Source organism: Pavona decussata, unplaced genomic scaffold (assembly GCF_977016875.1).
Source record: "Pavona decussata unplaced genomic scaffold, jaPavDecu1.1 SCAFFOLD_300, whole genome shotgun sequence".
In the NCBI taxonomy this organism is placed as follows: Eukaryota; Metazoa; Cnidaria; class Anthozoa; order Scleractinia; family Agariciidae; genus Pavona; species Pavona decussata.
Window position 1 is genome coordinate 4,492,501 of NW_028145697.1, and position 14,382 is coordinate 4,506,882.

The 14,382-nt window shown below is 38.4% G+C and overlaps 1 protein-coding gene across 1 annotated transcript; it reads left to right on the forward strand.

Moving 5' to 3' along the window:
* The first annotated feature begins 3,872 nt into the window (after positions 1–3,872).
* LOC146454740 (uncharacterized) lies at positions 3,873–14,051 on the forward strand. The gene is made up of 2 exons (XM_085095016.1): positions 3,873–10,040; positions 10,353–14,051. Exons 1-2 carry the CDS (start codon positions 9,574–9,576, stop codon positions 11,719–11,721), a joined length of 1,836 nt encoding a protein of 611 aa, XP_084951142.1. The 5' UTR covers positions 3,873–9,573; the 3' UTR covers positions 11,722–14,051.
* The last annotated feature ends 331 nt before the right edge of the window (positions 14,052–14,382 follow it).

A 14,382-nucleotide genomic window follows, 5' to 3' on the forward strand; every position in this document is an offset into this window, starting at 1 on the left:
ATGATTTTTCGTTAAAAGTATGCCCTACAGTACAAATTAAATTTACTGTAATTATGGCTGGTGGATATGTGCTGATTTTGGTGCTTGGCTGATGCAACATTGATGCCAAAAGAATGTTGAATTAAGCAGTCGCCACTGTTGTATACATCAGCAAACATATACGTACTCCTGTATATGCTGAAAACCATTGCTTGTTGTTTAGGCTGATCAAACAGCGGTTATATACGTTTTTATTATATAGGCTTTCCTGCCTGTTACTTTCTACTACAAGTAAAACTTGTTTATGTTCAGGTAGTGCACGAAAAAGTGCAAGAAAGTTTTTTCAATGCTGACGCATACACACAGACAAAAACCACATGGAATCATTCTGATTGGCTCCGGCATGAAAGGCCACTTTTTATTGGTCAAGGTTTGACACACTAAGGTTGACAACGCATTTCTTAAAAGTACTGAGTGTTGAAAAGTCTCAACTTTTGAAAAAGACTCACTATGTAATGAATAACAATCTATGAAATTGAAGTCAAAATTACATTTTAGTGATCTTTATCGTCACTTAAAATGGCTTGGAGCTTGCGAAGCAGTGGCTGATCATGTTCATAATCTGGATACTAAGCAAGCAATCTGGGAAATTTGCTCTGTGAAAAATAGCAGATCTGGCTTCTTTTGTGGTTGTCATACTGGTACTTTCCACCTCAGTTGTTGTTTGTGTATTACCAGCTGCTTGGAGCTCTCTTGTCTTTGTTGAGCGACTGAGAGCTGAAGACATTCTTTGTTGATGCTGAATGGAAGGCGATTTGTATGAATCCAAGCTTTTCAGATTTTGATGTACACTCAGTTGAGACTACAAGCTGTTTTCTTTTTGTACTGAGGAGTTTTTGGGATAGCTTAAATTTGTCACCTTGAATGAGATTTACTTGCGACACATGGGTATTAAGGTAGTGCTGGATACTTCACTGAAGGCAAGTTAGAGTTCCAAGTTTGTATTTGTCGCCTTTTTTCTTTCTAACATCCTTTTAAAGAAAGCGCAGGGCAGCAAATTAAGTTCAACCTTATTTTCCCAGGATTTGGCCTCAACTTTCTGAACTTGTTTCGTTTATAGTGGCAAACTTTTATCCATATTTGGACCGCTCAGGGAGCCAATTCAGCTATATAATAAAGGTCAATCTGTTTCCTGCAGTCAATACAGGTGTATGTGCAGGTAATTATTTGAAAGTAACATTGAAGGTCTGTAAAGAGATGACATTGGATGGTGTGTACAGGTGACTGTCATTTCTTCATCTTGGGTTGTAATGACTGTTTCAAAAGGTGATGTGATACTGAGTTGGTAATTGAACGTGGATACTACTAAATTTTGTAGACTTAGGACATTGCCTTCTTTGAAGTCTGTGCCATCTGCTTGTTCTCTCCATAGGACAAGTTCAATGTGGCCAGTGTAATCTCTGCGAAATAAATGATTCTGAAATTTTTGAATGCAGGGGACCATGCAGAATGGTCAATGCTCAAATGAACCGTTCTTAATACATCCCTTTGCCAGATGGCTTGTACTAGAAATGCACGTGCCAGACATCACTTTATGTGTAAATAGACCAAACTGATCGCAGGGCTGGGATTACGATCCAGGGTGTGAAATATAGAAACCTGTGAAACATCCTGTGAAATTACCCTGTGAAAAGTTGAAATGTCTGAAAATGACCTTAGAAGGGTCCTGTGAAACAGAATTTGAAATACAGAAACCTGTGAAACATCCTGTGAAATTACCCTGTGAAAAGCAAAATGTCTGAAAATAAAGTATAGCTTGCTAAAATTTTTTTAATAGAATGAACTAAAAAAGGATATGATAGTACATAAATAATTTTCCTTAACCTTGCAAATCCATACCCTAAAAACTATTATAGCAAGCATGCTCTTGAAACAAATTTTTTCAGTCGAAGAAAATCACAGACTCGTCCTGCAAATTAACAATTACTGTCAATGTGGTTAATGAAATCACATGTCAGGTGTGCAGCAGTTATCATCAGGGTTGTCTGCCACATAAGGGCAATTCCACGCGAGTGGTGTTAGAATCCAGGTTTTTAAAAACAAGTTGGACTTGAAATTATACTCTGTGCTATGATGCTGACAAGTTACAGCACCAGGAAAAATAAATTCCAGCTCTCTTGTGACAACCATGTATTCAGGGGGGTTTCCAAAGTAACTGTCTATTTTTTTATGACAGACAATGGGCAAGAGGGTACATTTTTAACTGCTCTATCAAACTTTGAAAATATGAAGGGCTGCAAACACTTGTGTCAGAAAAAAATCCTTTAATGGAGTTAATACTTAAGAGATATAAATTTCACCTGAACTTTTTTTGTAAAAGTAGATATAACAAAGGCAAGTTCCGTTGCGGACGTTACGTAACGTCCACAACATTTAAACAATCCTTTTTCTTTCCTAAGATAACTATGTGAGAGATTTTAAAGACATTCTTGTCACACAGCTAGACATCCAATAGAAACACTTTAGTAAAAAGAAATCTCTAGTAAACTGCAACATTTTCAAAATAATGGCAGCAAAACTTTGTTCCGGACGTTACACTTCTTGAAGATAAGTTAAAACACTTGAAACTGTTGTAAAAAGCCAAAATATTACACCACAAATCCATAGGTGCCTGACAAACATTTTAAAACAAACAACAGCTTTCAAGAAGGTTACTATTTTGACATTCCAAGAATAGAAGAGGTTCTACCATAATCTGATGAACATAGTCATTTCTCACAGCTCTTAAACCCTTGTATGTTTCCTAATTACTCTGAAGAGTTTTTCCACAGCTGGTTGCTCTGGAATTTCAAATGGTCCACTAATAAGTGAGGAACAGTAATAGGACCAGCAAAAATATTTGAAAGGTGGACTCTGTCCATATCGTCTCACCTAGGCCAATGATAAGTAGTTTCACCGACTCTGTGCAGGAGTTTGAATTGGACAAAACTGTCATTTTTGTCTATTACTCTGCCAAAATAATAGTTTTTGATGTAATCAACTACATAGTATTCCCCTGGTTGAATAGTTGGTGGTGGAATTGGGCATAGCCTTTTCTGGTGCAATTTTTTGGATCATCAGTTGCCTGTATGTTGGAACTTCAGTTTTAGGGATCACTTGGCATCTGGTGGCCAAACATCTTGCATACAGACAAGTGAAAATACCACAGTCATAGGTATTGTCCTGTTGTGGAATCTCACCAGGCCTGTTTGAAAAGAAAGACCACTGGTTGATGTCAATCGACTGGTCAACTTTCACAAGAAGTGGCACCATCTTTTCCACTCGTTTTAACACAGTTGGCTTTATGAATTTCCTTGGCAGGCTGTCAAGCACCACAATCCACATTTCCTGGAGAAAATCACTCCAAGGAACCAATGTTCGCTCTGAATATCATTGCAGGAAAAGAAAACTGCATCTTGTCTTAACAGGTCACCTTTGCCTTTCAGAAGGTCTTTCAGGTGTTTCTTTTCCACTGCTTTTTCAAATTCTTCCCACCCAAAAACTTCAATGCCAAGGCCCTTTTCAGCACTTGTTGTCTTACAATTGTAAATAGGAGTCAACAATAAAGATTGTAATCCACTTTCCAGATCAGTGCCATTAGCATCTTGTGAGGTAGACAACTTTTTTCTTAGCCTGTGTAATCTCACTCTTTCCCTACATGTCCTTCTCTCTGCAGCAGCTTTCCTTAAACTAGGAGCTTGCATTCTATTTTCCCTTTTCCAAACTCTGTCTTTCTCTTTGTATGCTGCATACATCTCTGCATTTTCTTTGCGTTTTCTTCTGTCATTTTTGCTTCTTTCTGCTCCATTTAAAGGCTTTTTTTTTTGAGATTTACGATTTCAAAAAAGGCTGAGGAAAGGAACTTGTGGAGCAGCAGAATGCAAGGAGCATGCTCAAATGGCAGGTGGTATTTCATGTAAGAACCATGTTGTGACCAAGAACAATACAGAATAGCTGATTTATCTTCTCTACTTAACAATGATTCACACAATGTAACGTCCGCAACATTGGTGGTAACATTGGCGATGCCGAAGTTCAAGTAGCCTGGGAAAACTGTGAATGTCAGTTTAAATGAAATAAAGCTTTTTGGTTCACACAACCACTTAACTGCAGGTGTTTGGAACAGTTCATATGAAAAGACCCTGATACTTCACAGGAATTTTGACTTAATGCTAATGCGCTTGATAATGTGGTTGATTTTTATGTAATGTCTGCAACAGTGTTTTTTGGCTCTATTTCTGTCACAGAAATCAGTGAAATGGAAAAATTGTACAGCCCAATTAATATGTCTGTAGGCACAAAAATGTTCATTAATGGAAAACTGGACAACTCCTTATTTATCCTTTGTCTGTGCCAAATTAAAGTTTCAAAACTGAGTCTGAATGTAACGTCCGCGACAGTGGAATTGCCCATAAACATATCCTTTCATCCTTGATGATTAACTGTATTTATCAGCTGGTGTCTCGCGGTCCGCATCTTTCTCATTAACAAATGATTCAGCTGCAGCTAGGGATGGTGTGGTCATCTGAGTACTTGTTGATGCAGCCTTGTCAGCAGTTGACCCAGCTGCTGCAACCATGATTGATGTATCCTGAGAGACCTGGTCAGCAGCTGGGGTTGTTTTTCCCACTGCATTGTTAGCTTGTTTTCTTTGCAGCTGGGACAGCAGCCACAGTTTTCCATGTGGTGAAAGTTGCATTTCATCCTGGGGCTTTTGCCCCCAGACTCAGGCTTTGGTTCAGTTTTCTTTGTGCCAGTTAGAGGTCAATAAAACTTCTCATTTATCTGCATCGTGAGAAAAATGTACATGTATATATAACATTTATAAAGAAAATAATTTCTGGTTTACATTCTAGATTCAATTAATTATCATGTACAGTTGACTCCTGATAACTTCATTTGCTTCATACATTTACTGTAATTTTACCCTCGATAACTGGAACCTATCGCTAACTTAAAGTGTTTTCTTTTAATTTCCCTTCAGGTTTGTAATTTTCTGTTTGCAAATCACACTTCAGAGAAAGCACTTTATCAGTGGTGGTTTTTTTTTTGTTATCTGCAGAGAGGACAGAGAAATGTGAGAATAAGGGTTAATTTCTCACTTTGACAATGTAAGAACCTACTGTGATTAGCTGAGTAGACAATACCACATGTCATTATTAAAGGCAAAGTATCACGCTAATTTGCTGTCATTTCAAAACCCAAAAATGTTTGTCTGTCAGCAGAAACAACGAAATAATTGTCAAGTTCGTTATAAATTATCACCTCATTGCATTAAAACTGTTAATTAGTGCCTCTGGCCAGAGACAGAGTAAGCCGGTTTGGATTAAAACTTGAAAAATGTTAGGCTAATGTTTTTCAAGTTCTCGCCTTTTTGGTTCCAAAATGCGCTAGAGCAGATCACGAGTTGTTCCTTTCAAGAATTGAGTTGATGTCTTTCCTCTCATCATTCTAGAATTATTTGGCAGCTGATTGAAAGTCTTATTTCATCATTTTGAACAAAAGATTTCAAAAACCCCATGATACTTCCCCTTTAATGGTAACTTGATGGAACTGTGACATTAACCATTTAGTGGGTGAGGAGGTGCCATGGTTGAATGGTTGACTCGTTGGTGTGCTGGACTTGAATCTTGAGGTCTTGGGTTGAAATCCTGCCTTGGCTCCTACATGAAGTTATTTCTCTGTAGCCTGAAATTAACTCCTTGACCACACTTGTAAATAACCTGCTGGTTTTCATCCTGCTAGTTGGCCTTTTTAATTTTCTTTCATGTATAATTTGAAACATTGGTATACAGTAAAGTGGGATGCATGGAAACTAGTTATCAATAATAGTATTGATAACAATAAATATAACTTATATTGCCATTACTTTATACATGAATAGAGATAGCTAGTTACTTAATTTGGACAGTCTTAGGCTCCTAGGAATAAATGCTTGTCTGTGACTTTCAGATGTTGATAGTGGTGGTACAAGACTCTTCTGGGAGCTTAGATTGTAATTGTGTTTAACTGGATCATCAAACAGGTGATTAAAATTATTCCTCGCTCTTTGACGTATGAGCCACCTCATTCTTGGTCGTAGTGTCTCTGCTTTGAGCTAGTGGTTTGAGAGGTAGACCAAGTGTAACGGGGTGGACACTGGCATCTATCTGACAATTTGGGTTTCTTTATCAACACCTCAATGGAGGAATGTTTTCAACAGCAGCTTCAAGCATCTAACTCTGAATTCTTTTAATAACTTGATATTCCGTAAAAACTGAAAATACAATGAGCAACAGAACTAAATTACTATAAAATCTGAACAAAGGAAATGATATTCAATGAAGCAAGTTCAGTGTGCATACCAACATTTTATTACAAAATACAAAGAAACATAAACATAACAAATCATCTTGTGACCGAAAACAATAACCTAAATAAAATGACAAAATGATATCCGTTACATGGCTGCCCTAAATTACGCTAGGAATTTACTCAGCTAATCAAAAGATAAACACTAAGACCCCGTCCACATGTATCCAGATATTTTTGAATCCACAACTTTTTCTTTCTGGATACAAAAATATCTGCGTCCACACATTATGGGATCACAGTGTATTTAGGTGTTCCTGAAGGCTAATTTGCACATTTTCAACACATATCTACATGCATAAAATCTGTTGAAAAAATCACTTAAACTTCGTCAAATTTTCACATTTCACATGTTATTGCATGTAATTTTTTTAAAAAAATATTTTAATTCCAAAAGAATTCCAGAAGGAATTCCTGAAATTTGATCTGTTAATGGGCGTGGTCGAAACCTTGCCATTTGGCATATCTCTATAAAACTCAAAGAGGATGTCTTGCATTTCAAAAAGCATTGGCCAATTGATGTGTAATGTTAAGACCTATAATCGTGTGCGAGTACGTCAGAGAAAACTCAAACGGAAAAAATTATGTCTACAAATGTAATTATGCAATCTCGTAAAAAATGCCACTGCGAGTCGTGTATTTGAAGGCATTTTACGTACTCGCACAAAAATGTTCGTTCAAGTACGTATTTTATGGCTGCCAAGTTTCAAGCCCTTCTGAAATGCCTTCGACAGTAATTTTAAATGAACACACTCCCACGTTTCAATCAACATGCATTTTTTCCTCAAAAATTGCGCTGGAATCGTCCAAAAATCAGCTTGAAAGCTTCCGTCGGCTTGGAATCAATGGCAGCCATGTTTTTTTTACACCTGTAATAACAGTTTACAGCGGTAAATCATCAAAAACGGTCCTTTTTAGGCCCTATCTTTCCTTTTACAGGGTGCTGTTTTTCCCGCGAAACCAATCAGGAGAAGCGATTATAAACAATGACACCTCTGCATAGCAACGGCACCCGCAACAGAACCCCAACAACGTGACGGCGTTGAATCAAACAGACACATACGTGTGATCGAAGAAGCTTCTTTTAAAGGAAATATAGGTTTAAAAAAGGGAAAAGTCGAAGTGATGCCGCCGAAAAAGCGGTTACATACGATTAAGGAGAAGTCCGAAAAGGGTAACAAAGCTTGTGGTTCAGGATCACAGTGGAGGAAAAGGCCTGATTTTGATAAGTTGCGGGAAGCTGGCTGGAGAATCACGCATTTCTCTCCTGTTTTCTCCTGTCTTCAAGATCGCCGTTAGACTGCGTACAGTCTGTCTTCTCCTAATTTTTGGAGCGCGCATCTAGAGCACGAAGGATTGGCCTAGTGGTTGGCGAAGCCAGATAATTTTACCGTCACTTATCGTGCATCATATGAGGGGAAATAGTACGACTGCTCGCAGTCTAAATCGCCGTTTGTTGGATTACGCGACGCGACCCGTACCCGTTCGGCGTCCCAGCAAACCTGAAAGAAAAATTTTGGAATAGTGTGTGATTTTAGGTAGTTGAAATAGTGTTTATTCGTAAAATTATCGCGCCAAGAAGCGAATTGCGATATTACTACAAACAATATTAATCACGTAATAGAGTGCTGAGATGTTCAATTACCAGTTTTGAAGAAATTCCCGGCGTCCATAGCGTCCATGCTTTCATTTCCAATATTGTCACCACCGAGTTGATTGCAGAGGATGATGTCTTTTAAGCGAAGACAAATTTTATTTCATCCATCTAGAGATCCAGAACAGTCTCATCTTTCACGCAAAAGAGAGCGCTATTGACAGATCTGTCAACATCATACTCTTTGGGGAATTGTACACGAAGACGACGCAAGGATTTTCGCAGTAGGCAGTCTGTGTTTTCCCCGCGAAAGACCTCGTAGAAACCAAACTTCTCTTGCTTATTACTCGCGAACGCTTCAGTCCTAATCCCTGAAATTTGGCGTACATGTTTCATTTTAAGTTATCTTGCATATGTTAAAAAATGGTCATGATCCGAAAGATTCGATGTAGCCTCCAGGAATACCTTCAAATCGAATTTGCTTGCCACACGTATTCAGATTCACTCCGGATTCACTCTAGTACCCAGGACAACTCTGTAGATATTGGTTACAGAATATTTCGTATAGCGACATTTAGTTGCATACAAGCTAAAAGGATGGAAATAATAAGCTCAATGAGCGCAGAAGCTATTTGTCTTCAATTGGCGGCCATAATTAAATTTGCGCGGTAAACACTGGCGCCAATTTTGTGACGTCATCGTATCAGAAAATATGCGGATTCGACCGTCCACATGTATCCGAAATGTTATCGGATTCAAAAATTTCCTCTCTGGAGAGCAGATTCAAAAATTTCCGGACTTGCTTGCTAATTCGCCGGATGCGTGTGGACGGTAGCGGTATCCGGAAATAAAAGGTTGCAGATTCAAAAGTATCCGGATAAGTGTGGACGGGGTCTAAAACTAAATCAAATATTATTGTTCCATTCGCTGACTCTTTACAGTTCTAAATGAGGCTCCTCAGGTGGGGATTTCCTGGTCTTCATACTGCGCGCATGGCAGAAACAATACTAGCTTCTGAACGGGTCTGTACAAGCTAGTTGCTGGTCCTATTTGTCGCCCCAAGTTGTCTAAGTTACTGTCAGCAATCTTGAGCCAAACCTTCCCCCAAGACCATCCTCATAAGGGTGTGCTTCCTCCATGCGCGCGATTTTCCAGCAATTTCGGGGTGCATTTTCATCCTGTAAAATGACAATGTCATCTTCCGGGAGGTTTCTTCGCGTGGTTTGTCACTCGGCTGGAGAGACTGTAAGTAATCTTTCCTCCACCTCCTCCAAAATTCATTGGAACTGTACCCTATGCCATCGCTTGGAGGTGACAATATCACCTTCTACTTTATGGTAAGCAAATGGTTTGGCGTAAGGGGTTCAGGCATATGTGGAGAATTTATCGTGTCAACAGTCAATTAGTCTCCTACGCAGCCGTTCTTAGTGTCGTCACGCAACACTCCTCCCCACAAACGGCTGCTGTAAACCGAACCACATTCCTTTCCCGATAATTAACCAATCAGGAACAAGCTTCCATTTTCTAGAAGCTCTTCGCGCCAAGTTTTCAGGTCAGTATCTCCTCCAATCACAGCCTAGTTTATAAATTATACTGACAAAGTAATCAAAATGGCGTCGCTAGAGGAAGCATTCAACCTCGTGTCTTCTAAATTCAAAATTTCAAATTTAAATGATCACCAGAAAGATGCAATTCGATCAATTGTGGTGGATAATAGGGATGTGCTTGTAAACTTACCGACAGGATTTGGGAAGTCACTTGTTTATCAGGTTCTGCCGCTCGTGTTTGATCACGTAACCAAACACACAGGTCACAATGTTGTTGTCGTGTCGCCTATTGTGAGTCTCATGGACGATCAAGTGAAAAACCTGACAAGTCTTGGAGTGTCTGCCATAAGTATCAGTTCCCAATCCGAGCTAGATGTATTAAAGGTTGAGAACGGCGAATATTCTTTGGTCTTCGGCTCACCTGAGGCATGGCTCAAGAATGATCGTTGGAGAAACATGTTGAACAACGACATTTATTCGTCTAAGCTGTGTGCCGTAGCAGTCGATGAAGCTCATGTCTTACGACAGTGGTAAGCTTAAAGTGACAATTTAAGTTTGCTTTCGCCCTTAAATTAGCATTCCACTTTCACAATGAGAGTTGTAAATTTCTCTACAATTTATTATTATTGTTATTATTATTATTACATGTATCTTGTGACAGCTCGCATTAGGTTCTCTTTGGCCATTCTTAAATGTTTCAATATTTGAAAAAGGGTAAGCAATTGTATAAAAAAATTATCCATTTGCAAAGAAGACCTAAAATTGGTAACAGTTTGTCTGTTCTTCTTTGGTTACAGCAGATCAATGTCAAAATTCATTATTTTGTTTTTCGTTAATGACAGGGGAACATCCCAAGACAGCAAAAGAGCAGCATTCCGTGAATGTTATGCTCATCTTCATGAATTGAGATCCCTGGCTCCTCAAGTGCAAATCATTGCTTTGACTGCCACAGCTACAAAGTTGACAAAAGATACAATCCTTAATGTGCTTCTTATGGAAAATCCCTATGAGATAACAGAAAGTCCAAGCAAGTTGAACATAACATATGCTGTTGAATACATGCAGAAAGACACTGAACATGAACTGTCGTTTGGCTGGCTTGTTGATGAACTGAGAACCCGGCAATCATTATGTGAGAGGACAATTATTTATTGTCAGACTATGAAGCAATGTGGTATTATTTATGCAACTATTAAGGGTATGCTTGGACAGTACATGTATATTGGAAACAACATTGATCCAAATAATGTCCTTCTTGAAATGCTTCATTCCTGCACGCCAACTGCAAATAAGCATGCTTTTGGCATGGGGGTAGATTGTAAAGGAGTTAACAGAATCATACACTATGGACCATCAAAAAATGTTGAAGCGTACGTTCAAGAAACTGGGCGAGCTGGCAGGGATGGAACCCAAAGCCATGCATACATTTTGTATCATGGAATTTTATTAAATCATGTTGAAGGAGACATCAAATCTGTTTTAAAAACTGATGAGTGCAGGAGAAAAGCAGTATTTAAGCATTTTGACACAGTTTTGGAGCAGTTTGATAAGCTGCACCTTTGCTGTGACAACTGTTCCTCTATTTGTGAATGTGGTGAGACAGATTGTGCCAAGTATGCTGCATTCCCTATGAAGCAAAACCCCCAAACAGTCTTGCACACAGCAAAGGAGAGATCAGTGACTGCTGAACAAAAAAAAGCTGTTAAAGATAACCTAATAAAATATCATAAGTCATTAGTTATGAAACTAGTCAACACTGCCGCCAATGGAAATGTCAAGACTCTGACTAATTTGCAGTTCATGGTAGGTTTTTCTGAACTTCAGATCTCTCAAGTTCTTGATAACTTAGAAAAGATTTTTGCATTGTCAGATATTCATGAGGTTGTTGAAATATGGGACAGACAACATGCGCAAAAAATCCTTTCAGTCATCAGTGATATTTTTAAAGATATTGATGATACGGTTCAACAAAGTTATCAGTCTGCAGAGGAAGGTGATAACCAGTATGACTTTGACGATGAGTTTCTAGATGAGTGGAATGAGCTGCTTCACGATGATGAACTATTTGATATGATCATGGAAAATCTGTCATTATCACAACTGCAACTTTCACTTGTGGATGAAGAAAACAATACTTCAGGTGATTTCCTAGCGGATGGAGTGCCAACAGCTGTAATGGAAACTATTGAGTCAATGGTCATTGAAGATTGAATCATAATACATTTATGTACAATACAATAGCTGTGGTCACACTACAGGGTTTTGTCCTAGGGTAACTTGACTTGTTGATAGTTTCCCTAGGGAAACTCAAATTTGCAAGTGTGACCGATTTTTCCCTAAGTAAATTACCTCGGGAAAGTTTTATCATCTGGGGCTTGAAAACCGCAAGAGAACAAAAAAATGTCCTGTGGATTTCCCTTGACAACTACCCTAAAGCAGAGAAAGGGAAAAATCAAATCCCAGAGTAGCCGACCAATGGACGCTCGTCGGCGATCACGCTGGTGACAGATCCGGAATTATCGCGTTGTAAAACTAATTTTGGAAGCGCTTGAGAACGTGACTTCTTCTTGTCGCTGGATTACAGGAACAACAGTCGCGCAAATGAAATTAAATGTTTCCCTTGAAACTCGAAAATTTTCTTTCCACCAAATGTTTAACGCATTGGAATGGAACAAACCAATACTGCGGCCTTGGAAGAACCCATGCTACACGTTTGGGCCGTTGTTGTTTTCGGCACGCAAAAATAGTCAAGAATTGACTAAATGCGGCTCTTCGTCGTCTTTGAATCCTTCGAGAAATCAGGCACTGCAGTAAAATTACTCTTGCTCGTCTTGCGCTTTGAAGTAAAGTAATGAACAGCAATGAAATAAGAAAAAAAAGCTTTCTTTGATCCGTTTAATTCTCGAGCATGTTTTCCATTTCTGCGCCAAAATTTTGAACACGCGAGCTGAAATTTAATCTTTTGAGACGTTAACCTCCCAAAGTCCCATAGTCTCCGGTGTGACCTTTTAACCTAGGGAAAATGAAACCAGAGGTAAATTTACCTGGGGAAATTTTTCCTAGGTAAAACGATTTTCCCCGGGTAAAAGCCTGTAGTGTGACCACAGCTATTGTCCTACACTGTAGTTTATTGATTTGTCTGTATTGGTGTCATCAAACAATCATTTACATGTACAATGAGCTGTTGTTCATTTTCAACTGTACAGTATTACTGTATAACCATTTTATTTCCTTGAGTAGACTTGATACATCTGCTAACATGTACAAAGTTTGCTTAGCAACATGTTTTAAATAAGTTTTCTTTGCCATTTGTCTAAAATGCATTTCGTTGAAGAAGCAAACAAAAGTGCAGTTACTCAATGGCGGCCCAAGCGCGAATAAGAGGTACGTTCACGTACACATCATTTTTTCCTCTTATTTTGCACTTGGGCCACCTGTGCTCAATGTCTACAAAATCATGTACTATTATTGAAAGGGGGAAAGTGAAAAATGGAGATTACATTTGAAGGAGGGTCTGAAATAAAACCCCAAGTGACTTCTGATAAACTGCTAATATTCCCCTTCCAATTTCCTTTGTAAAAATTTTGCTCATCAGTCAAAAGGAAAATTTGATCAGGAATCACTTAAGGGTCTTATTCCATGCACTCCCTCATTTTTAAGAAGTCAAACTGACGACCAGACGGTAATACTGATTTCAAGCAAAAAAAAACTAAATTTATGAAATTATGGGATTTGTTAATAGTATATTCGGAAAGAGCATGATGAAAAATGCCTACTTGCCAAAAATCAGCTTCTCATTGCAATTTGTGGGCCAGATATTAGCTCTGTTATGCCGTGATGACTTCATACAAATCCTTCTAATTTTGTCTCAGTTCCTAACCTTAGGAACCGAGGCAAAATTAGAAGGATTTGTGTGGAGTCATCAGTGCACAACAGAGCTAATATCTGGCCCCCAAATTGCAATGAGAAGCTGATTTTTGGCAAGTAGGCATTTTTCATCATGCTCTTTCCGAATAATTATACTAACAAATCCCATAATTTCAAAAGTTCAAATATTTGTGATGTCACACTTTAGAACTCTATGTAAAAAGGTGCATGCCAGCACATTAAAAATAAATCGATAGATAAATAAATAAATAAATAAATAAATAAATAGACAAAATTTTGCTAGCAAAATATTTAAGGGTTCCTACTAAATTGTGGTTAACACGTTGGTTATGAAGTCAAACCTGTTACCATAACAACTACATTAGGGTGCTACTACAGCATGCCCTTGAAATAACAAACAACAAAGTATAGTGCGACCTGTGGACCATGTGCTACAGACTGATCATTGCAAAGGTTTCAAAACCCTGCACAGAAAATGAAAACTGTCCTGCATGAGAATTTTGCCAAGTCAAGATGTATATACACTAAGTAAACCAAAATACTCCATATGGGTTTATTTTCTCAATATTGAGGATAAACATGTGCCACAAATGGTTTGACATGCTACAAACAATGGGTCAACGTAATAAATTAAAGGACCACTTAAGACTGTTGGTTAATTCCCTTGCCATTCTCTCACTATTTGTTACTGTAATGTACTGTGCACTCTGTAGCAAATGTACCGTCAGAACTTGAATCTAAGAATCTGAGCAAAAGTAATTAAGGACGGTGCCTACTATTGTTATTGCGCATACGTTCTGCGCATCTCGTGGTAATCGGGTTTCCGATGGGTGGTCCCTACTAATGCAGGGATATTTTTGCGCGGTTTAAAGTGCCCCTGGACCAAAAATTCATTTTCCATCTTTTTGCTTAATTTTTTGTGTAGAATATGACCTTCTTTTTCATGTTACCAAATTTCAATCCTTTACGGCGATTGGAAGTATT